At 40.1% G+C, this 23,239-nt stretch overlaps 1 protein-coding gene across 5 annotated transcripts; it reads left to right on the forward strand.

The window, feature by feature from the left end:
• The first annotated feature begins 691 nt into the window (after positions 1-691).
• On the forward strand, positions 692-22,336 carry SPATA5L1 (spermatogenesis associated 5 like 1). Of its 5 annotated transcripts, none has more exons than XM_032417811.1 (8): positions 692-2,630; positions 4,151-4,336; positions 9,960-10,118; positions 13,571-13,780; positions 14,293-14,485; positions 18,787-18,917; positions 20,020-20,145; positions 21,966-22,336. In XM_032417811.1, the coding sequence occupies exons 1-8, from the start codon at positions 1,536-1,538 to the stop codon at positions 22,131-22,133; spliced, it is 2,268 nt and encodes a 755-aa protein (XP_032273702.1). In that variant the 5' UTR covers positions 692-1,535; the 3' UTR covers positions 22,134-22,336. The 5 variants fall into 5 exon arrangements, 3 of the variants coding, with proteins under 3 accessions (XP_032273702.1, XP_032273701.1, XP_032273704.1); XM_032417810.1 differs by having other exon boundaries at positions 14,293-14,517; positions 18,783-18,917; positions 21,966-22,302; XR_004301041.1 differs by lacking the exon at positions 21,966-22,336 and having other exon boundaries at positions 14,293-14,517; positions 20,020-20,115.
• The last annotated feature ends 903 nt before the right edge of the window (positions 22,337-23,239 follow it).

Raw genomic sequence — 23,239 nt, forward strand, 5'->3', positions numbered from 1 at the left:
TACATTTATCATGATGAGCACTGAGTAATGTATAGAATTGTTGAATAACTATATTGAACACCTGAAACTAATATAACACTGTATGTTAACTATACTGGAATTAAAATAAACTTACAAATTTTTTTTAAGTTAAAAAAAAGTGTAATCCCCTGTGGGGAAGGGAGAAGAAAGGCGGAAAGGGAATAGCAGGCAGTAGTCTTAATAATGTCGACAGGCATCGCCTCTGATACAGGCCTTCATACTGCTGTGCACCAAATAGGCAATAAGCACTTATCAGATGAACAGAAGAGGTTATGATTAAGTTGTTGTCAAAGAACATGCAGAGAAGTGTAGGGAAGGAAAAAGTCTCTCTCTGCCCTTCAAGGTCTCTCAGCTGGAGTAAGAAATTTACACAAGGCAGATTAATGGGAAAACCCCCAAAGTTTTATTATTATGTGCTCAGAGGCCCAATAATGAAATTGAGACCAAAGAAATGACCAAGGCAGGCAGTTTTTACGCTTTTTAGACAAAAAGACAATAAATCTGTGAGGAATTGACAGGATAAAATAAAATAGATGTTTGGGAGCTTTAATTAGTAAGGAATTCAAAGTGGAATTTGGGCCGAGGTAGTAGATTAGTAAAAAAGGCACAAGGTTTGTTTCTATAGCTGTCTCAGCTTTAAAGTTCCTATCTCTGGTGATAAGGATGTCTTCTTACTTCTTAGTACAGAGATGGTACCTTTCACATGGGAGTTTCTTTCTTGCTTTCGGGGGACAGTGGAGAGTCTGAGTGCCCTTGAACGAGCTGTTCTCCACGTAGCTTAATTTCAAAACAATATGCCATTGTGGTACAGTTTGGCCTGCCTGCTAGTGGCCCCTACAGGAGTAAAGAATCTGAGCAGAATATATTTGTGTGCCACCAAATGTCAGATGGCCTGGTTTTCCTTCTTTCTCTTCTCTCTCTCAGGGATTGAAAATGATACACTGTGCTTTTCTCTTGGCAATGTTGGCGCTTTGCTATAGGAAAGGCATGCCCGGACCTTCTGAACACGTTAGAACCCAGATCCGTGGGAGGCACCAAGGCTGTATTTCTTAGCTACTCCAAGTCACCTTAGATATTAGCACCACAGCACTCCAAAATATTGTGCCCACAGAGACACCTGAGGTTCGTTCACAAAGCACTGGTGGTGATGCTCACGTCTGAGAGCCAGGGAGAGTACGCTATGCGGGGGACTCTCTAAATCACCTATGTATATGCTTAATGACCTCCTGAAGCTCGTTTATGAGGCCTCCCAGACACCCGTAACTAAGGCCTTTTCCATACAGCCCTGGAATGGGCCACTGGGTTTCGTCAAATCCGACACCACACCACCAACAGCCAGAGCATCATCTAACTTCCCGATTGGCCCTTTCAGCCTCCACTCCTGGGCTAGCAACTGAGTCATCCCTGGCGCATGCGCGTCACCTGCTTCCGGCCGGGGAGTGCGGTGTACCTGCTTTTCCCGCCCGGGTGGAATTCCTGCCCCACTTGCCTCGGCTTGGGCTTGTGTGTGTGCAATGGCTCCGGACTCAGGTTCCTTTCCCGAAGAGCCGCTCTTAAAGGTGCTACCCTTAGACGCTAGGGACCGGGGCACGCAGCGCTGTCGCCTGGGCCCGGCCGCCTTCCGCGCCTTGGGCGCACACTTGGGCTCGGCGGTGAAGATCTCTCTGCCCGACGGCGGCTCCTGTCTCTGCGCCGCCTGGCTGCGACGGGATGGAGCAGACGGCTTTGTGCAACTGGATCCGCAGTGTGCGAGCCCCGGGACGGCTGTGGGGGCTTCGGGGTTCCGGGGGAGTCTCAGTTTACGCAGCCTCCGCCTGGTGTCCTGCCCCTCCCTGCGGCTCCTCACCGTGTGGCCGGTGTTGCGGGAGCGGGCGGGCGCACCCGGTGCCCTGAATCCAGCGGCGGTGCTGGAGGCGGCGCAGGAGCTTCTGAGGAACCGACCGGTCTCCCGGGGCCACGTGGTGGCCGCTCCACCGGGGGCCCCCGGCCCCGTGGCCGCGCTGCACATCGTCAGCGGGGCGCCCAGCCCGGACCCGGCCGGGCTGGTCACCCCTCGCACCCGCATCAGTCTCAGCGGGGTGCCTCCATCCGAAGCGGAGCCGCAGGCCGAGGTGCCCTTGGGGGGCCTTTCGGAGGCGGCCGACTCGCTGCGGGAGCTCCTCCGCCTCCCGCTCCGCTACCCCCGCACCTTGGCGGCCCTGGGGCTAGCACTGCCTCGCGGGGTGCTCCTGGCTGGCCCCCCCGGCGTGGGCAAGACTCAGCTAGTGCGGGCCGTGGCCCGGGAAGCGGGCGCGGAGCTGCTGGCAGTGAGCGCTCCCGCGCTCCAGGGCGCGCGGCCCGGGGAGACCGAGGAGAACGTGAGGCAGGTCTTCGAGCGCGCGCGGGAGCTGGCCAGCCGCAGACCCACCCTCCTCTTCCTGGACGAGGTGGACGCGCTGTGTCCCCGTCGGGGCGGCCCACACCGAGCCGCCGAGAGCCGCGTGGTGGCCCAGGTGTTGACCCTGCTGGACGGCATCAGTGGGGACCGCGAGGTGGTGGTTGTGGCGTCCACCAACCGGCCAGACGCTCTAGACCCAGCGCTGCGCCGACCGGGGAGATTTGACCGAGAGGTAAATAGGCCCGGGCTCTCAGCCCCTTGTCCCTGGAACCAAGGCCTCTTCTGGCATTGGTTGGCTGCCCCGAGGGTTTTGCCACTTAGGTTTGGCAGTCGGGCTGGAGTGGGGCTTTTTGTAATGCAGAGAACACGGTCTCTGCCCTTCTGCGATCTGTGAGCCAGGACCTGTTTTAAGCCCAGAGTCAAATTGTTCCGATAAGCAAGGTGGCCTTTAGGCATTAATTTTGTTGTGCAGGTCCTGAAGATGAGTACAATTAGTGACGTTAGTTTTTAAGGGAACTAGGTCAGCTGTAAGCATCGTAATTAAACTCTTGTGGATTTGGAATAAGAATTTAAAGTAGGATAGCCTCAAGAAATAAGTTTATTGAAATAAAAAGGAAGAAGGACGGAAAGAACTAAATCAAAGCAGACATTAACTATTCTGAATTTATTCATTCCTTGTGAGGACACCAGCATCCTGTCCCACAAGTGAGAAATTACCCACAATTGCTCCCTGAGTCGCTGGGAAGATTGAGTATTCAAAGCTGCCCTCTATTTTATAAACTTTAGTCCCAAATTGATTCTTGATTAAATAGTTTGAATAGTGATTAATTTAAGTGATGTTTGAACTTTGTGTTAGGATTCTAAAGAGATGGATAATAATTGCACACTGTTAGCTTAATCTGTGCGGAACTTGAGCAGATTTCTTTTTTGCACTATCTGGTACTTGTCTCCTGAATGAAATCCTTGAGGGCAGGGATCTAGACTATCTGGTTTACTGTTGCATCCCTGGCTCGCAGAACTTGGTAGGTTCAAAAAAATAACAAAATGTTGTTAAATCAATTACACAGGGCCCCCAATTTAAAATGATTCAACTTAATGGTTTTTCAACTTTATGATGGTCTGAAAGCCATACGCATTCAGTAGAAAATATATTTCGAATTTTTAATTTTGATCTTTTGCCAGGCTAGCGATATGCAGTAAGATGCTCTCTTATGCTGCTGACAGCCACGAGATAATGAGGGTAAATAATCAACATATTGACCACCATTTTATACCCATACAAACATTCTGTTTTTCACTTTCAATACAGTATTTAATAAATTTTATGAAATATTCAAAACTATTATAAAATAGGCTTTGTGCTAGATGATTTTGACCAACCATAGGCTAATGTAAATGCTCTGAGCACATTTAAGGTGGCAAGGCTAAGCTGTGATATTTAGTAGGTTAGGTATATTAAATGCATTATCCACTTACTGTAATTCCAACTTAACGATGAATTTTTTGGGATGTAACCCATCTTAAGTTGAGGAAGATCTATATGTAATTTTCATTGTGCAACTATCTAGCCATTGTTACTCCTCTGGAAAATTAGGATTTTAATATATTCAGAATTTGTGGTATGCTTAAGAGTACATAGTTCTGCTTCCAAATTTGTTCACTAAGTTATACACATTTGAGAGGATAAAAATATTACATAATATTTTAAAGTGTGGAAACTTTAATTTTTTTTTTTTTTTGCTTTGCATATAGGTTGTCATTGGGACTCCCACACTTAAACAAAGAGAGGCAATACTCCAAGTGATTACCTCAAAGATGCCCATCTCCAGTCAAGTCGATTTGAGCCTCCTTGCAGAAATGACAGTTGGCTATGTTGGTGCGGACCTGACTGCACTTTGTAGGGAGGCTGCCCTGCATGCTCTCCTTCATAGTGAGAAGGTAGGAAGTATTGATGTGTGACCCTGTGTGTTGATCTTTTCATTACTGTAACAAACTAATTTAGGGATTAAACAAGTGGTAAGTACATTTTCTTGGAACTTTAAATACCTTCCACCGCTGTTTCTTACGTATATTTTTACATCTCATCTCCCTGGGACTAGCATATGACTGAACGTGGGGATAGAGGGCTGAGTCTTCCAGGTCTACTAGGGCATGTTCCCTCGTTCCCATAGTAACTCCCTAGTGCCAAAGCCCAGAGCAGCCAGGAAAAAGACAGTGTGGCCCCAGAAGAGTCAAACATATTTCTTTTTAATTTTTCTTTATTTTGAAGCAATTTCAGACTTAAGAGAAAAGTTGCAAAAATAGTACAAAGAATTTCTGTATATACTTTACCCAGATTCTCCAAATGTAGCATTTTACCAGTTTTACTTTATCTTTTTCTCTTCATCTGTGTTTTTATATATATTTACATATAGATATATCTCTCCGTGTATATATATATATATATATATATATGTATAACGTGAAACATTTGAGAATATACTGCAGTTATGATGGCCCATTAACCTTAAAATCTTATGTGTATATTTTCTAAAAACAAAGACTTTAACCACAGTACAGTTATCAAGATGAGGAAATTAATACTGACAGACTTTTTACCTAATATCTGTAGACCTTATCCAAATTTCACTATCCTGTAATTTCCTTTATAGCAGAAATTTTAAAAGGAAAAAAGAAAATAGTAATCCAAGATTGCACATTGCATCTAGCTCTCATCATTTTTTAGTGTTTTGTTTTTGTTTTTGTTTTTTCAAGGTTTTATTTATTTATTTTTGAGAGAGAGAGAGAGAGAGATAGCATGAGCAGGAGGGGCAGAGGGAGAAGGAGAGAGAGAAGCTCAAGCAGATTCCTTGGAGTCCGACACAGGGCTCAATCCAGGACCCTGAGATCATGACCTGAGCTGAAACCCAAGAGTCAGATGCTTAACTGACTGCACCACCCAGGCTCCCCAGTATTCTTTAATCTAGAACCATTCTTTAATCTTTCTTTTATGGCTACCTTTTTAATTTTAATTTTTAATTTTTTTTAAAGATTTTATTTATTTATTTGAGAGAAAGAGAGTGGGAGAGAGTGTGTGCGAGCTGGGGGAGGAGCAGAAGGAGAGGGACAAGCAGACTCTGTGCTAAGCGTGGAGCCCAATGTGGGGCTGGATCCCACAACCCTGAGATCATGACCTGAGCTGAAACCAAGAGTTGGTTGTTTAACCGACTGAGCCACCCAGGGATATGGCTAATTTTTTAAGACTACAGGTCATTTATTCTGTAGACTATTCCTTAGTTTGGGTTTGACTGATGTTTCCTCATGATTTGATTCAGCTTTGCATTTTGGGCAGGAGGATCACAGAAATACTGTGTTCTCATTGCATCTGTTTTTTCCTTTCTTGTTAATAAATAAATATTTTGTGGGGAAGATAACCTTTTCTAACCCAGGAGAAGATTGGGCACCTGGAATTTTTATTTAAATTTATCTTTGAGGGGCGCCTGGGTGGCTCAGTCGGTTAAGTGTCTGCCTTCAGCTCAGGTCATGATCTCGGCATCCTGGAATCGAGTCCCGTATCGGGCTCCCCATGCTTCTCCCTCTCCTCCCTGCTCTTGCTCTTTCTTGCTATCTCTGTCGCTATCTCTGTCTCTCTCTCTCAAAAAAATAAATAAAATCTTTAAATTTGTCTTTGATATTGAAATCTTTAATTCATGACTACCTTTCTTAGAAATATTTAGGTTGTTAGCTTAAATATAATAGTTTTCAACACTATGCATTGGAACATCTCTTCACCTTATATGTAATAAGTAATCCTTAATCCCTAAACCCCTTCAGAAAAAAATTAATTTCAGTACCCTGAGGATTCTGAGATGAAGTTTTCAATCTCTGTTGTAACTATTATAACTGACTGCACCACCCTTTGATTGTCCTTTGATCTTGTAATTTCTAAAAATCAATTTGAGTTTGTTTAAATTATAAAAAGATGATTTATCATCCAAAGTTTTGAAAATCTTTTTACCTACATAATTTACATCCTTCCTCATTTCCATTTATTTTTACACGTACACTGAAGGTGGGGAAGTTGTTATGTGAACTTGTAAGTTCTCTTCTGGGTTTAGAACCAAAGCTGCTTGAACATTGAATAACACTTCTCATGCGTAGAGGTGTGAGACTCTATGCCTTATGAAGGGAGGAGGAGAGTACCAGGGGCTGGGAAGGGAGATTTACATGTAGGATTCCCTCTGCTTTGAGGTTCCAGGTTTGACCTTAAGCACCCTGGCTTAGGTGGACCAGCCAGCTGCTACTTCAGGAGGGGCCTGCCCAGCCATATTTACAAGTGATGACTGAGTTCATAAACAACCAAGGGAAGTGGAAGGAAGAAGGGACAGGAATCTGGGAAGGTACTGGCTTCATCTTTTTCTTCTTTGCCCCTCAGGCAGATGAGGGGCTTGCTGCTGCTACCAGGGCAGACAAGGAATGTGTTAAAGAATTTGATATGAGGGTAAATCTCAAATATAATAGATATTATAAATATAAGCAGTTTTTAACAAAACATCTGCTTCACTAGAATGATCAAGGAAATTACAAGAAAGATTCTCTAAAATATAATCTTAAAGTGAAGATGACCTTTTTTTTTTTGAAGATTTATTTATTTATTTTAGAGAGAGTCTTAAGCAGACTCCATGCTGAGCTTGGAGCCCAAGGCGGGGCTGGATCTCACAACCTGATTTCAAGACCTGAGCCAAAATTAAGAGCCCTATGCTTAACCAACTGCGGCACCCCAAACACAGCCTTTCTAAGCATAACATAAAACCTAATGGTCAAAAAGGAAATGATTTATTAATTTGACCATTTGGGGATGGCAAAACAATACATAAACAAAGACAAGACAAGAGACAGACTGGGAAAAATACTTTTGGCCTATGACAAAAGGACCAATTACCTTGATATAGATAGAATTCTAACAAATCAATAAGACCAACAATCCAAGAGAAAGTGGGTAATAAAATAAGAACAGGTAGTAGACAGTAAAAGGATTACAAGTAGCCAGTAAACATGAAAATCCTCAACTTTACTTTCTTTAAAAATTAGTGTCTTTCAGGGGTGCCTGGGTAGCAGAGTCGGTTTACCGTCCAACTCTTGGTATTGGCTCAGGTTCTAATCTCAGGGTTGTGAGATCAAGCCCCTCCTCGGGTGTGCTCAGTGCAGAGTCTGCTTGAGATTCTCTCTCCCTCTCCTACATGCACTCTGTCTCACTCTCTCTCTAAAATAAATAAATAAATCTTAGTTATATGTGCTGCCAAAGTGAACAATAAATAAATAAATTTTAAAAAAATTAATCTTTTTTTTTTTAACTCTTCATTTTGAAATAATTAAAAAGTTTAGGGAGAGTTGCAAAATAGAGAAATCCTGCTAAACCCTCCATCCAAATTCATCAATTTTTAACATTTTCCCAAATCAGCTTTATCATTCTCTCTTTCTCTGTCTCTAAATGTATATGTATACACATATTACTTACTTTTTCTGAATCAGTTGAGGATGGGTTGCATACATCATAACCCATTCATTATCCATTTCCTAAGAAAAAGTATGTCCCCATATGAGACCACAGCGTGGTTATGTATAATCATTATACTCAGGAAATTTAACACAGATACAAAACATCATCAGATCTACAGGCCATACTCTGATTTTGGTAGTTGTCTCGGTCTTTTTAGCATTTTTTTCCCCTCCAGTACAAGATCTAGTTCATTGTGTTTGGTTTTTAGTTTCTTTTAATCTACAATTCTCCCTTAGCCTTTTTTTAATTTTTTTATTTTTTATTTTTTTTTAAGATTTTATTTATTTATTTGAGAGAGAGAATGAGAGAGAGAGAGAGAGAGAGCACATGAGAGGGGGAGGGTCAGAGGGAGAAGCAGACTCCCTGCTGAGCAGGGAGCCCAATGTGGGACTCGATCCCGGGACTCCAGGATCATGACCTGAGCTGAAGGCAGTCGCTCAACCAACTGAGCCACCCAGGCGCCCCAATTTTTTTCTTTTTTTTTTTAAAGAGGGAGAGAAAGTATGTGGGGCGGAATGCAGAGGGGGAGAGAGAATCCTAAGCAGGCTCCTGCCGAGCATAGAACCTGACACGGCTTGATCTCACAACCCTGAGATCATGACCTGAGCCGAAACCAAGAGTTGGAAGCTTAACTGACTATGCCACCCAGTCGCCCCAGCTTTTTTTTTTTTTTTAAGATTTTATTTATTCATGAGAGAGAGAGAGAGAGAGAGAGGCAGAGGGAGAAGCAGGCTCCCCATGGAGCAGGGAGCCCAAAGTGGGACTCGATCCCAGGACCCTGGGATCATGACCTGAGTCAAAGGCAGCCGCTTAACCGACTGAGCCACCCAGGCGCCCCAGCTTTTTTTTTTTTTTTTTTTTTTAATGAGATATTTTACACTGACAGTTTTTAAGGATGCAGGTCAGTGATTTTATAAAATGTCTCTAAATTTGGGTTTGTCTAATATTTTTTCATAGATTCAGGTTACATATGCTGGTTTGGAATACTCCATAAGTGATGGTGTGTCCTTCTTAAGGTATCACATGTGAAAGGACAGGATGTCTCCCTGCCCCTCATTGGTGATGTCCCTAATTGGTGATTGATATGATCAACCAGTCAGGGTTTTGTCCAGTTTCTCCATGGTATAGCTGCTATTTTTCCCTTTGCAACTAATAAGAAATCTATGAGGATGCCCTTTGAGATCACGTTCCTTGTCACACTTCCCCTCCCCTTGTTTTGCATCCATGGATGATTCTTGCCCTGATCAGTCTTTACTATATGTGATTGTAAAAAAGCTGATTTTCTAATTCCATATTCCCTCTACCTCACTGTTGATTGAAGAAATTAACACAATAGTGAGTACCATTTCCTTTGTCACACTGGCAGAAATTTAAAAGTTTGGTAATGCCCAGTGCTGGAGAGGTATGGGAAGAAGAGCTTTATATTAGCAGTGCAGCTTTGAGGGCAGTGTGGTAATACCTGTCACAATCGTAAATGTGCATTCTACTTGGAGGAAATATTATATATAATACTTGAACATGTGCACAAACATGATTCAGCTGTAATAACAAAAGACTGGAAACAATCTAATGTTCAACAGAAGGATGCAGTTAAATTATGGTACCCTTATACAATGGTGTCTTTTGCAGTTGTCAAAAAGAGTGAGGTTGAACTGTATTAATTGGTAAGAGAAGATTTCTAATATAAGTAAAAAATGCAGGTTAATTGGTACAATAGGGTCCCACTTATGTATCTGTTTGAAAGCATGTATATATCCGGACTGTCGTGAAACATACTGCTGGGGTACATAGGAAACGGTTGCCATCCTCTAGAGATGCACAGTGGAGAGAGCTGGGGGAGGAGACATTTAATTCTTTTGCCTTGTGTATGAAAGATTTTTTATAATAAAATAGATTTATAAATTCAAAAGAAGGTTTTTAAAAAAAAAAAAGAAAGAAAAGAAATAATTGTGCTCCTATACCACAAAAAAGGCCCACGTAATTTTTGGTCCTGATTTTGTTTTTGGGGGCATATTTCTTCAGAACAAGGACAACCCGGCTGTTGATGAAGCGGACTTCCTTGAAGCTTTTAAAAAGATTCAACCCTCATCATTTCGAAGTATCGTTGGACTGATGGACATCAAGCCCGTTGGCTGGGAGCAGATTGGTGGCCTCGAAGATGTCAAACTGAAGTTAAAACAGGTGATCGAGAGAGTTTGCTTACGCCAGTAGAATGGTAGGGTTTAAGTGTGCCACTTTTGTGATGAAGACAAATCGCAGTTGCTGAGACTATCTTGGCTGCCATCAGTCATGCCAGCCGAACGTCCTGGTTTAACTGGTCTTCTGTAGGCATCAAATACCATTTTTCATACTTTCCTACCTCACCTTTCTTTTGTTTGTTTTTGCTTTAAAGACTTTATCATATTGAATGGGATCAGCAGACTTTTCTGTAGAGAGCTGGAGAGTAAATATTTTAGGCTTTGTGGGCCATCCAGTCTCTGTTGCAACCACTCAGCTCTGTCTTCATGGCACGGAGGCAGCCGTAGATAATTCGTAATCATTACTTGTGTTCTGGTAACTTTATTTATGGACACTGAAATCATGTAATTTTCACATGTCACAATATATTCTTTTGATTTTTTTTTTTTCCAAGCATTTAAAAATGTAAAAATGGTTCTTAGTTTGTGGGTGGTAAAATACAGATTTTTAGTTTGTAGGCCTGAGTTTGCCCTGAGACTGGTAAAAGCACAAAATTATAATACACAGTATGGCCTGGGGGCCTACTGGTTCTCACTGTGGATGCTGAGGGACACAGCTTTCCAGAGGCTCTCACTTGCATTTCAGTTTCAGAAGTTAATTTTGCTAATTTACCTTCAGGTGATCCTGCCATAAAGAACTAGGTTTCTCTAACTGCACATACAAAAGACTGATTTATAAGTATCACTATAATTTATTCATCTTAACTAGAAGCTATTTATGCATTGAATCGTAGAATCCTTGTGTCCGTGGATCAGTGCATTTATGATATTCCCTAATTTTTTACATGCATTGTCTCATTTACTCTTCATGAAGTACATGAGAGATTAGCTACACCTTCCTCTTGCAAACACTCTTTCTTTAGCTTGGAGATGGTAAGCTTTCCTGCCTTTCTGAACATTCCTTCCCCATACCTTAAATGTTAGTGCTCCAAGTTCCTGGGAGGCCTCTGGTTGCATTCTGTGAGTCCATGATCTCAATATCCAGGGCTTCAACTGTCCCCTGAAAACTGTTAACTCGAAAATCTTTATATCCAGTGCAGATAGTTCTTTTGATCATCAGCATTGCTTAGCTGCTTGCCTACCAGGTAACTTACAGGGATCTCAAACTCAGCATGTCCAAAACTCAGCTAAGGAGTCCCACCACCATACCTGGATTCCCTACCTCTGTGAATACAGCCAGCCACCCATGTGATAAGTCAGAAACCCGTCTTCTAGGGGTGAGTGGGTGGCTCAGTTGGTTGAGCGTCTGATTCTTCGTTTCAGCTCAGGTCATGGTCTCAGGGTCATGGGATCGAGCCCGATGTTGGACTCTGTGCTCAGTGCAGAGTCTGCTTCAGATTTTTTCTCCCTCTCCCTCTGCTCTTTCCCCTCCCCGCTCATGCTCTCTCTCTCTCAAATAAATAAAAGCTTAAAAAAAAAAAAAAAAAAAAAGAAACCCATCTTCTAAATGCCTGGGTCCTGTCATATGTATGTGTAACTTCCCCTCTGGATTTAGAACATAGTCCCTGCATAAAAGAGTTACATTTTAGGGGCACCTGGGTGGCGCAGTTGGTTAAGCGACTGCCTTCGGCTCAGGTCATGATCCTGGAGTCCCAGGATCGAGTCCCGCATCAGGCTCCCTGCTCAGCAGGGAGTCTGCTTCTCCCTCTGACCCTCCCCCCTCTCATGCTCTCTCTCCATTTCATTCTGTCTCAAATAAACAAATAAAATCTTTAAAAGAAAAAAAAAAAAGAGTTACATTTTATGTTTCAAGTCCATCCCTTTGACACCATTGCCACTGCTTGTGACACATCAGGCTTTACTATTTTTGTAGTCTGAGTCATTCCAAGAGACTTCTAACTGGTCTCCCTCCTCTGGTTTTATTTCTTCCCAGTCCATTCCCCATACTGCTTCCTCAATGTTGACTAAAACTTTCAAGGTGCAGCACAGTCTGACTCCTTCCACTTCAACTCTCTTGTTCCTTGCTTCCCCTATTCTCCCCCTCTGTTCTGGACTTACTGGTGAGATGAATTAGAGTTTCATGTGTCTCTGCGTGTACTGTTCCTTCTCTGTGGAATGCCTTTTGCTAGCCTCATTGTTAGTTTACAAGTCTGTCTCCCCAACTAAAATCTGGGTTCCCTTGGTACAGGGATCTTATCTTTTATAGAAAGGCAATACATCAGTAGTTAAGAGTTTGTACTTCTTGATCTACACTGCCTGGGGTCAGTCTCAGTTCTGCTTGCCTCACTAAAAATAAGACCTGGGCAAGTTACTTAACTTTTGTAAGCCTGAGCTTCTGCATCTGTAAAATTATGATGATAATAAAATCACCTACCTCAGAGGTAAAGGGGACTTGTTTACTATTTAGTTAACATTTGTGGAGTGCCGACTTTGTGAAGGTGTCATTCTATGTATGGCTATTTTTTTTTTTTTTTTAAAGATTTTATTTATTTATTTGAGAGAGAGAGAATGAGAGAGAGCACATGAGAGGGGGGAGGGTCAGAGGGAGAAGCAGACTCCCTGCCGAGCAGGGAGCCCGATGCGGGACTCGATCCAGGGACTCCAGGATCATGACCTGAGCCGAAGGCAGTCGCCTAACCAACTGAGCCACCCAGGCGCCCTATGTATGGCTATTTAGAGGTCAACTTTATTTACATTCTAGCAGGAGCAGAATGACAAAATCAACATGGAAAAATAGTTTCAGATAGTGAATGAGTAAGTGCTCCCAAAGTAAAAGATGGGCAGTAGCGTAGAGTGGCTAGGGGGGTGCGGGTGGATGTTCTGCTTTAGAGTGGTTAGGGAAGACCTCTCCAAGAAAATGACATTTGAGCTGAGACTGAATGATGAGGCATGGCCACATAGAGAACTTGAAGGAGTGTTCAGATAGAGAGGGAATAGCAAATAAAGGCCCTAAGATGGGAACAGAATGGGTGTTTGGGAAATAGGCTATGTAAAGCCTTGTAATGACTGGCAGGAAGGATTTGGATTTTATTCTAATTCTGATGGGAGGTCATTGAAGGATTTTTTTTTTTTTTAAAGATTTTATTTATTTATTTGAGAGAGAGAATGAGATACAGAGAGCATGAGAGGGGGGAGGGTCAGAGGGAGAAGCAGACTCCCTGCTGAGCAGGGAGCCCGATGTGGGACTTGATCCCGGGACTCCAGGATCATGACCTGAGCTGAAGGCAGTCGCTTAACCAACTGAGCCACCCAGGCGCCCCTCATTGAAGGATTTTAAGCAGGAAATGATATGATCTGACTTAGGTTATAAGATCACTGGTTGGTGCATGGAAAATGAACTGCATTTCCAGCTTATAACAGATACCTAAGAATTATTGAGTGGACAAATGAATTTACTGAATTATTTGATGCTTTATCATTACACTAAAATAACTGTCTCTTTTTGTGTACCTACAGAGTATCGAGTGGCCTCTAAAATTCCCTCGGGAATTTGTCCGGATGGGCCTGACACAACCAAAGGGGGTTCTCCTGTATGGTCCCCCTGGATGTGCTAAAACCACCCTGGTGAGGGCGCTGGCCACAGGCTGTCATTGTTCTTTCGTTTCCGTGAGCGGTGCTGATCTCTTTTCTCCTTTTGTTGGAGACTCAGAAAAAGTCTTGTCTCAGGTTTGTTTATTTTCCCCATGTAGTTAAGTGTCCTTTAGAATTTTCATGGCCTGCTTTAAGGATAAACCTTAGTTATTAAAAATATTACTGGCCTTTTTATTAGTTAGAAAAGTTATATAGATTTATTTATAGAAAATTTAGAAAATGTAGGAAATCATCACAAAGAAATCATTTGTAATCTCTCTACCTGCTGTTAACATTTTGGTGAATTTGCTTTATTTTTTTTGTTTTTCTTTTAAGATTGAGGGTAGATTATGTCTTTATCATGATTTTTTAATCATTATCACTTTTAAAACTCCATAGTATTAAGTATTTTTTGAAAATACGATTTTTAACCTGTATGTAATACTGAGTTGTTTCTTGTTCTATTTATTCATTCCCCAATTCTTAGACATTTAGCATCTTTCTCTTTTTATATTTTAAAAATTATAAGTAGTAATGCAGAAAGCATATATTCATTGGAATATTAAATAATGTGTGGCTTTTCAATAATTTCATTTTCCTCAACAAAGGTATTTCGACAAGCAAGAGCAAATACTCCAGCAATTGTGTTTTTGGATGAGATTGATTCAATCTTGGGCTCTCGATCCATCAGCAAAACAGAATGTAATGTTCAAGAACGTGTTCTTTCTGTTCTTCTAAATGAATTAGATGGTGTGGGACTGAAGACTATAGAGAGAAGAGGAAGTAAATCAGATCAACAGGGTAAATACAAGGAGCTGAAAAAAAATGAAGAGGTATTTATTAGCCAGAATATACCAAAAACCCAGGCCAGCATTAAATACAGTGCATATACACTAGCTTTTCCTATGCTGGATGCATCTCATAGAACAAATTATATAATTTCAGTTTGACTCTGTTTGGATTTCTACAGACCTGCTAAAAATTGTGATTTGGCTAGGAAGGAGGTAAATTTTGTAATAAGTTATCTTAAATATATATGAATGTGAATTTTATTTTTCCTAAGATTTAGAAACATAACTTTACATATTGCTAATAGAAAAGGGAGTTTATTCTTATTTTTATATCCTGAAGAACCAGTGTTCATCCCTTTCTAAAAATTTTTATATGAAACAAAACAAAACATTGTTATTACTAATGATCTTAGTAATTTAAAACTTGCAATTTTCTTGAGTAATGGGTTTCCTTAGTTATAATGAAATGAAAATGACCTGTGGAAGTCCCTTCCTCCCTTTCTGAGTCTCTTTCTAAATAGAGTTTGATATCCTTAAGTTATCCAATGGATAATTTTTCTTTTATTCTTTCATTGTTTTTAACCTTGTTTCCCATTTGAAAAAATCATTCCATGGAAGGAGAGTCTTACAGCTCCTTAAGAACATATGACACTAGAATTTGAAGGGACCCATGAGGTATTCTAATGAAATTTTCTCATAATGCAGGAATTCCTTCTACAGTATCTGACCAGTATTTAGTCAGCCTCTGCTAAAATACTTGCAGATATAGGAACTCACTACTTTGAGAGATCACATTACTGGGGAACCACTCTGATTATTCAGTTCAATTTAAAAGAAATTTTTTTTTTCAATTCCAGTGTAGTTAACATACAGTATTATATTAGTTTCAGGTGTACAATACAGTGATTCCGCAATTCCGTATATTACTCAGTGCTCATCGAGATAAGTGTACTCTTTAATCCCCATCACCTATTTCCCCCATCCCCCACCACCTCCCCTCCCCTCTGTTTATTCTCTATAGTTAAGAGTCTTTTTTGGTTTGTCTCTCTTTTTTTTCCTTTGTTTGTTTTGTTTCTTAAATTCCACATGAGTTAGATCATATGGTATTTGTCTTTCTCTGACTGGCTTATTTCGCTTAGCATAATACTATACTCTCTAGAGCCATCCATGTTGTTGCAAATGGCAGGACTTCATTCTTTTTTATGGTTGAATAATATTCCTGTGTGTGTGTGTGTGTATGTGTGTGTGTGTGTGTGTGTATGTATACACCACATCTTCTTTATTGATGGACACTTGGGCTGCTTCCATAATTTGGCTATTATAAATAATGCTGTAGTAAACATGGGGATGCATATATCCCTTTGAATTAGTGTTTTCATAGTCTGGGTAAATACCCAGTAGTGTGATTACTGGATCATGGGGTAGTTCTGTTTTTAATTTTTTGAGAAACCTCCATACTGTTTTCCACAGTGGCTGCACCAGTTTGCATTTCCACCAGCAGTGCACAAGGGTTCCTTTTTCTCTACAACACTTGTTGTTCCTTGTGTTTTTGATTTTAGCTATTCTGACAGGTGTGAGGTGATATCTCATTGTGGTTTTGATTTGCATTTCCCTGATGATGAGTGATATTGAGCTTCTTTTCATGTATCTGTTAGCCATCTGTATGTCTTTAGAGAGATGGTCTTTTCATGTCTTTTGTCCATTTTTAAATTGGATTATTTGTGTGTGTGTTATATAAGTTATTTATATATTTTGGGTACTAATCCTTTATTGGATATGTCATTTGTAAATATCTTCTCCCATACAGTAGGTTGTCTTTTGTTTTGTTGATTATTTCCTTTGTTGTGCAGAAGCTTTTTATTTTGATGTAGTCCCAATAGTTTATTTTCACTTTTATTTCCCTTGCATCAGGAGACAAGAAAGATGTTGTTATGGCTGGTGTCAGAGAAATTACTACCTGTGCTCTCTTCAAGGATTTTTATGGTTTCAGGTCTCACATTGAGGTCCTTAATCCATTTTGAGTTTATTTTTGTGTATGGTTTAAGAAAATGGTCCAGTTTCAGGGTGCCTGGGTGGCTCAGTCAGTTAGGCATCCAACTCTTGATTTTGACTCAGGTCATGGTGTCCGGGTCTTGAGATTGAGCCCTGCGTTGGACTCCGAGCTCTGCTTAAGATTCTTTCCTTCTCCCTTTCCCTCTGCCTCTCTCCCCGCTCACATGCTCTCTTTCTCTCTTCCTCTCTCTCTCTCAAATAAATAAATAAATCTTTTTTTTAAAAAGCAAGAAAGTGGTCCAGTTTCATTCTTTTGCATGTTGCTGTCCGGTTTTCCCAACACCATTTGTTGAAGAGCCTTTTTCTCACTGCATATTCTTACCTCCTTTGTCAAAGATTTGTTGGCCGTATAATCGTGGGCTGATTTCTGGCCTTATTTCTGGGCTTTCTGTTTTGTTCTGTTGATCTATGTGTCTATTTTTGTGCCAGTACCACACTGTTTGATGACTACAGCTTTGTAATATAACTTGAAATCTGGAATTGTGATGCCTCCAGCTTTGTTTTTCTTTTTCAAGGTTGCTTTGGCTATTTGGGGTCTTTTGTGGTTCCATACAAATTTTAGGATTGTTTGTTCTAGTTCTGTGAGAAAGGCTATTGGTATTTTTATATGGATTGCGTTAAATCTATAGATTGCTTTGGGTAGTATGGGCATGTTAACAGTATTTGTTCTTCAAATCCATGAGCATGGACTGTCTATTTGTATCATCTTCAGTTTCTTTCATCACTGTTTTATAATTTCACAATACAGGTCTTTCACCTCCTTGGTTAAGTTTATTCCTAGGTATTTTATTATTTTTGGTATAATTGTAAGTGGGATTATTTTCTTAATTTCTCTTTCTGCTGCTTCATTATTAATGTATAGAAATGCAACAGATTTCTGTACATTGATTTTGTATCTTGTGACCTTACTGAACTTATTTCTCAGTTCTGGTAGTTTTTTGGTGGAGTCTAGGGTTTTCTGTATAGAGTATCATCTAATCTGCAAATAGTGGAAGTTTGACTTCTTCCTTGCTGTTTTGGATGTCTTTATTTCTTTTTTTTGTCTGATTGCTGTGGCTAGGAGTTCCAGTACTATGTTGAATAAAAGTGGTGGGGTGGACATCCTTGTCTTGTTCCTGACCTTAGGGGAAAAAGCTCTCAGTTTTTTTACCATTGACTATGATGTTAGCTGTGGGGTTTTTTTATATGGCTTCTATTATGCTGAGGTATGTTCCCTCTAAACTTACTTTGTTGAGAGTTTTTATCATGAATGGATGTTGTACTTTGTCAAATGCTTTTCCTGCATCTGTTGAAATGATCATATGGTTCTTGTTCTTTCTCTTATTGATGTATCATGTTGATTGATCTGTTAGTATTGAACCACCCTTGCATCCTAGGAATAAATCCCATTTGATCATGGTGAATGATTTTTTTAATGTATTGTTAAATTTAGTTTGCTAGTATTTTGTTGAGGATTTTTGCATCTAACGTTCATCAGAGATACTGGCCTTTAGTTCTCTTTTTTCGTGGTATTTTTATCTGGTTTTGGTATCGGGGTACTGCTGGCCTCATAGAATGATTTTGGAAGTTTTCCTTCCTCTTCTATTTTTTGGGATAGGTTGAGAATAGGTTTTAACTCTTTTTTAAATGTTTGGTAGAATTCACCTAGAAGCCATCTGGTCCTGGACTTTTGTTTGTTGGGAGTTCAACAAACAATTTTGAATGCTTAGTGTGTGTAAGGTGTTGCTCTGGCTGCTTTTCTGTATTTCTTATCTTTATCTAGGATTTATATATCTGCAGCTTATGTTGTCATATTTCTGCCTCTAGAAAGAAAAATAAATAAAAAGCAAAGTAAATCTCTCTCTTGCAGGACATGAGAGCCAGTGATTCATAGCCATACATCTCCACCTGTTAGTCACATGCTTTGTCTTTTCAAATCATCCACTTAGGTTATAATCATTCTTTGGGGCTCACGTGCATTCAGTAGATATTCTTTGCTGTGGTATAAGGTTTTCCATTGGTTCTATATCTCCTAGAGAGATGTCCCTCAGGATTGGCCAGTCCCTTCACCACACACAAAGTAGTTCTTTGATTAATAATTTGTTTTAGCATATGTTGATATCAAGAAGGTGGTCTGGATAGGAGATATAAGCATTCCAGTCCCAAGAAAAGGATATGCTTATTTAAAAATAAATGGACCGTCTGATTTATAATTTCTTAAAATTTTAACAATTAACAGTTTACTGACATTACTTTGTGTTGGTGTTTTCCCTCAGTTAGAGTTTCAAGAAGTTTTTAACAGAAATGTCATGATTGTTGCTGCAACAAATAGACCTGATGTATTAGATGATGCCTTGTTACGACCTGGAAGATTAGATAAGATTATTTATATTCCACCTCCAGATGAAAAGGTAATCATTGTACATGTTTAGTCTGTGTGTGGATTCTTAACACATCAATGTCTGAGCTCTAAGGAGCCTAGCAGAATTGAATCCCAAACTAGATATATATGTATGTGGTACATGTCTTATACCGGGTTCTGCAGTCTTCCCTTGCCTGGTGGCCCTTCATAAAAATCATAATTTTGATCTGCTTTTGCTGGGTACTCTAGGCCTATTTTCAGAGAAACATAAGCATATAAGTAAAGTAGTTCTACCTTATTTCATTGTTGTGGCAGACTCAAAATACCAAGTTTGTTATTTTACAACTAGAATGGAGGAATCCTAAAGTGTTAAAAGCATTTTGGAGATAATTTGCATCAGTATCCTTATTTTACAGTGGGAAAGTCTGAGATTAGAGAGATTACACAGTGTATCCATAGTCAAAGAATCAGTAATTCTTTGCCCTTAACATCCACAGCCACCAGCAGGGAATGGTTAAAAACAAAGAATGAATTTTTTCCTTCCTTCCTTAAAAAAAAAAAATTTAAATGTCTATTTTTAAATTGTGTCTAGATAATTCATGTTTTTGCTTTTTTTTTTTAAGATTTTATTTATTTATTTGAGAGACAGAATGAGAGAGAGAGAGCCCATGAGAGGGGGGAGAGTCAGAGGGAGAAGCAGACTCCCTGCCAAGCAGGGAGCCCGCTGTGGGACTCGATCCTGGGACTCCAGGATCATGACCTGAGCCAAAGGCAGTCGCTTAACCAACTGAGCCACCCAGGCGCCCGTGTTTCTGCTTCTTAAACCATGTCTGATAACACTATTTGTACCCAGAACAGGGACTCATCATGTCTCTTAAAGAAATTTAGCTATAGTTGACTATTTTAAAAATTACTATAAAAGTATTAAAAGTTTATCATGTCATTATTTTTACCTTTATCATATGAGCCATTGATGAGTTATTCTTTCTTACCTCTTCAGAAGTGATTCTTACTGTTTGATTATTAAATAAATACATACACTTCCTCTGTAGTATGACAGGAAACACTAACTTAAGATATCTTAATATAGCTTGGTGTCAGATGTAAATGTTATAAGATTATAAACATACTGTTTTTAATTTTTTTTCCAGGGCAGGCTTTCTATTTTGAAAGTCTGTACAAAAAACATGCCAATGGAGCCTGATGTTTCCTTAGAAAACCTAGCAGCAGAAACCTGTTTTTTCTCTGGTGCTGATCTTGGAAACCTTTGCAAAGAAGTAAGTTAATTAGATCTTCATTCACTTGGCAGCATTTACTAAAAGATTCCTATGTGGCAAGCACTGTGTAAGGTGAAACAGACAGCTATGACCCCTCTCTCCCCTTCCCTCCCCTCCCTGAGCTTACAGGTTTGTGGCAGGTTGCGGAGAGGCAAATTGTAATACTGCATTGGCAATTGAAAATATGTGGTTAATCAGGAAGTTTAGGGTGTTGTGGGAGCACCTGGGAAGGACATCGACCCAGACTTGGGGGCACCAGAGAAGGCTTTCTGAGAGAGGGCATGTGTAAAGTGAAATTGGAAGGATGATGAGAGAGTTGACAACGCTAAGGGAGGGAAGCGGGGGTGGTGTTGAGGCGGAGGGAACAAAATATGTGGATGACTGGAGTGAGAGATAACATGACATTGAAGAGCTGGACAGTGGCCAGATCACACAGGTCCTTGTAAGCCACTTTAAGGGATTTAGACTTTATTTTGAGAGCAAAAGAAGCCATCATAGGTGTTTCCCTTCCCATAAACTTTTATTAAATGTACTATTCAGAAAAATGCACAGATCATTAGGATATAGTTCATTAAATTAACATAAAATGAACACACTTGTATAACTAGAGAGAGAACATTATCAATGCCCTGGAAGCTTCTCTTGGGGCTTTCCCAGTCTCCCTCCCAAAAGGGAACCACACTCCTGACTTCTAGCACTGGAGATTAGTTTTGTCTGCTTTTGAACTTTATATAAATAGGACCATATATGCTTTTATGTTTGCTTTTTTAACTCAAGATTATGTTTGTGAAATTCATCTGTGGTTTTGCGTATAGTGGTAGTTTGTGCATTTCCATCGCTTTGTAATATTCTGGTTTATGAATATACTGCATTTATTCATCCATTTTTTTGAACATTTGGGTTACTACTTTTTTGTTATAAATTATGCTGCTATGGGGGGCCTGGGTGGCTCAGTTGGTTAAGCGACTGCCTTCGGCTCAGGTCATGATATTGGAGTCCCAGGATCAAGTCCCACATCAGGTTCCTTGCTCATCGGGGAGTCTGCTTCTCCCTCTGACCCTCCCCCACTCTCATGTGCTCTCTCTCTCTCATTTTCTCTCTCTCAAATAAATAAAATCTTTAAAAAAAAATTATGCTGCTATGAACAATCTTGCACGTGTCTTTTAGTACATACGTGTAGGTATGTCTGTTTTATATATGTATATACCTACAAAGAGAATTGCTGTGTCATAGAGTATGTGTTTGATCTTTTCCTTTATGATCAGTGCTGTGTCCTGTTTAAAAACTCCCTACTGTGAAACCAGGAAGATAGTCTCTCATCTTTAAATATGTAAATGGGCTCACAGTTTATATATTTTGCTGCAACTTGCTTTTTCTTTTTTCCCACTTAAGGCTAGAATTTAACGTAGAAGAAATTATGGTCTGTTAAGACAACTTTTAATCATCTTATTTAACTTTTTAATATTTTTAATGTCATGAATATTGGAATTCTAAGAAGTGGGACTGAGGTTTTTACCCTCAGATTTTGAAGTATTACCATAAATTGTGGGGGCGCCTGGGTGGCTCAGTCAGTTAAGCCTCTGCCTTCGGCTCAGGTCATAATCTCAGGGTCCTGGGATGGAGCCCCATGTTGGGATCCCTGCTCAGCAGGGTGTCTGCTTCTCCCTCTGCCTCAGCCCCTCCTCCCCGTTTGTGCTCTCTCTCTCAAATTAAATAAAGAAAATCTTCAAAAAAAATTTCTTTAAATAAAGTGTTACCATAATTTGTAAAAAAAAAAAAAATGAGCATATTAATTATTTCCTGTTGTTTGTCTCTTATAGGCTGCCTTGCTGGCTCTGCAAGAAAATGGACTAGAAGCAACCACCGTGAAACAAGAGCACTTTCTAAAATCACTGAAGACTATAAAGCCGTCCTTAAGTCCCAAGGACTTGACTTTATATGAGAACTTATTTCAGAAACAAGGATTTTCTAACTTAGAGGATATTTAAAAACTATGTTACATCCCTGACCAAGGATTAATTTAAGTGTAAATTTGCCCTATAGTTTGCAGCTTCGCACTTTTAGAGTTTGTGTGCGTTATTGCGTGTAAATAAAAAACTTTGTACCTGATAAGCTAAAGTTCATCTTATTTCTAAAAAGTATATTAAAATACTATAATTTGGGAAGAAAGTATGTGTATGTTGACTTTTTTTTAAAGACTCTGTCAGAGAGAGGGCACAAGCAGGGGGAGCGGCAGGCGGAGGGAGAAGCCAACTTCCCGCTGAGCAGGGAGCCCAATGCAGGGCTCCATCCCAGGACCCTGGGATCATGACCCGAGCCAAAGGCAGACACTTAACGGTCTGAGCCACCCAGGCGCCCCTGATTTTTTTTTTTTTTAAAGATTTTATTTTTAAGTAATCTCTACACCCAATGCGGAGCTCAAATTTATTACCCCAAGATCAAGAGTACATATTCTACCAACTGATCCAGCCAGGCACCCCTGTATGTTGATTTTTATAGTGGGAATGGTGGTTGCTTTTGTTTGTTTTGGGTTGATTGCTTTTTTTAACTGTATTTTGAAACAATTTCATACTTACAGAAAAGTTGCAAGAATAATACAAAGAACTCTTACGTGCTCTTAAACCAGAATCACCAATTTTTAACCTTTTGCCATATTTGCTTTCTCTCTCCTTTTTTATATATACATACACACACACACATATATATACACACACAGTATTTTTCAGAACTATTTAAGAATAGATTTTATGCATCATGCCCCTCTACCCCTCAATACTTCAGGGTTTATTTCTTTTCTTTTTTCCTTGAGATTTTATTTTTAAGTAATCTCTACATCCATTGTGGGGCTTGAACTCAGACCCCAAGAAAAAGAGTTGCATGCTCCACTAACTGAGCCAGCCAGGCACCCCTTCAATATATATTTCTTATAAAGGTGGTTATTTTCTTATATAACCATGGTACATTAAACTCAGGAAGTTTAATATTGGTAGAATATTTTAATCTATCCAATGAGTTTCATCTATTGTCCCAACAGCAATTTTTGTCCAGTTTATGGGATCCAGTCTGGGATCATACATTGCATTTAGTTCTCATG

Source organism: Phoca vitulina, unplaced genomic scaffold, assembly GCF_004348235.1.
Source record: "Phoca vitulina isolate PV1807 unplaced genomic scaffold, GSC_HSeal_1.0 scaffold20, whole genome shotgun sequence".
Taxonomy (NCBI): Eukaryota; Metazoa; Chordata; class Mammalia; order Carnivora; family Phocidae; genus Phoca; species Phoca vitulina.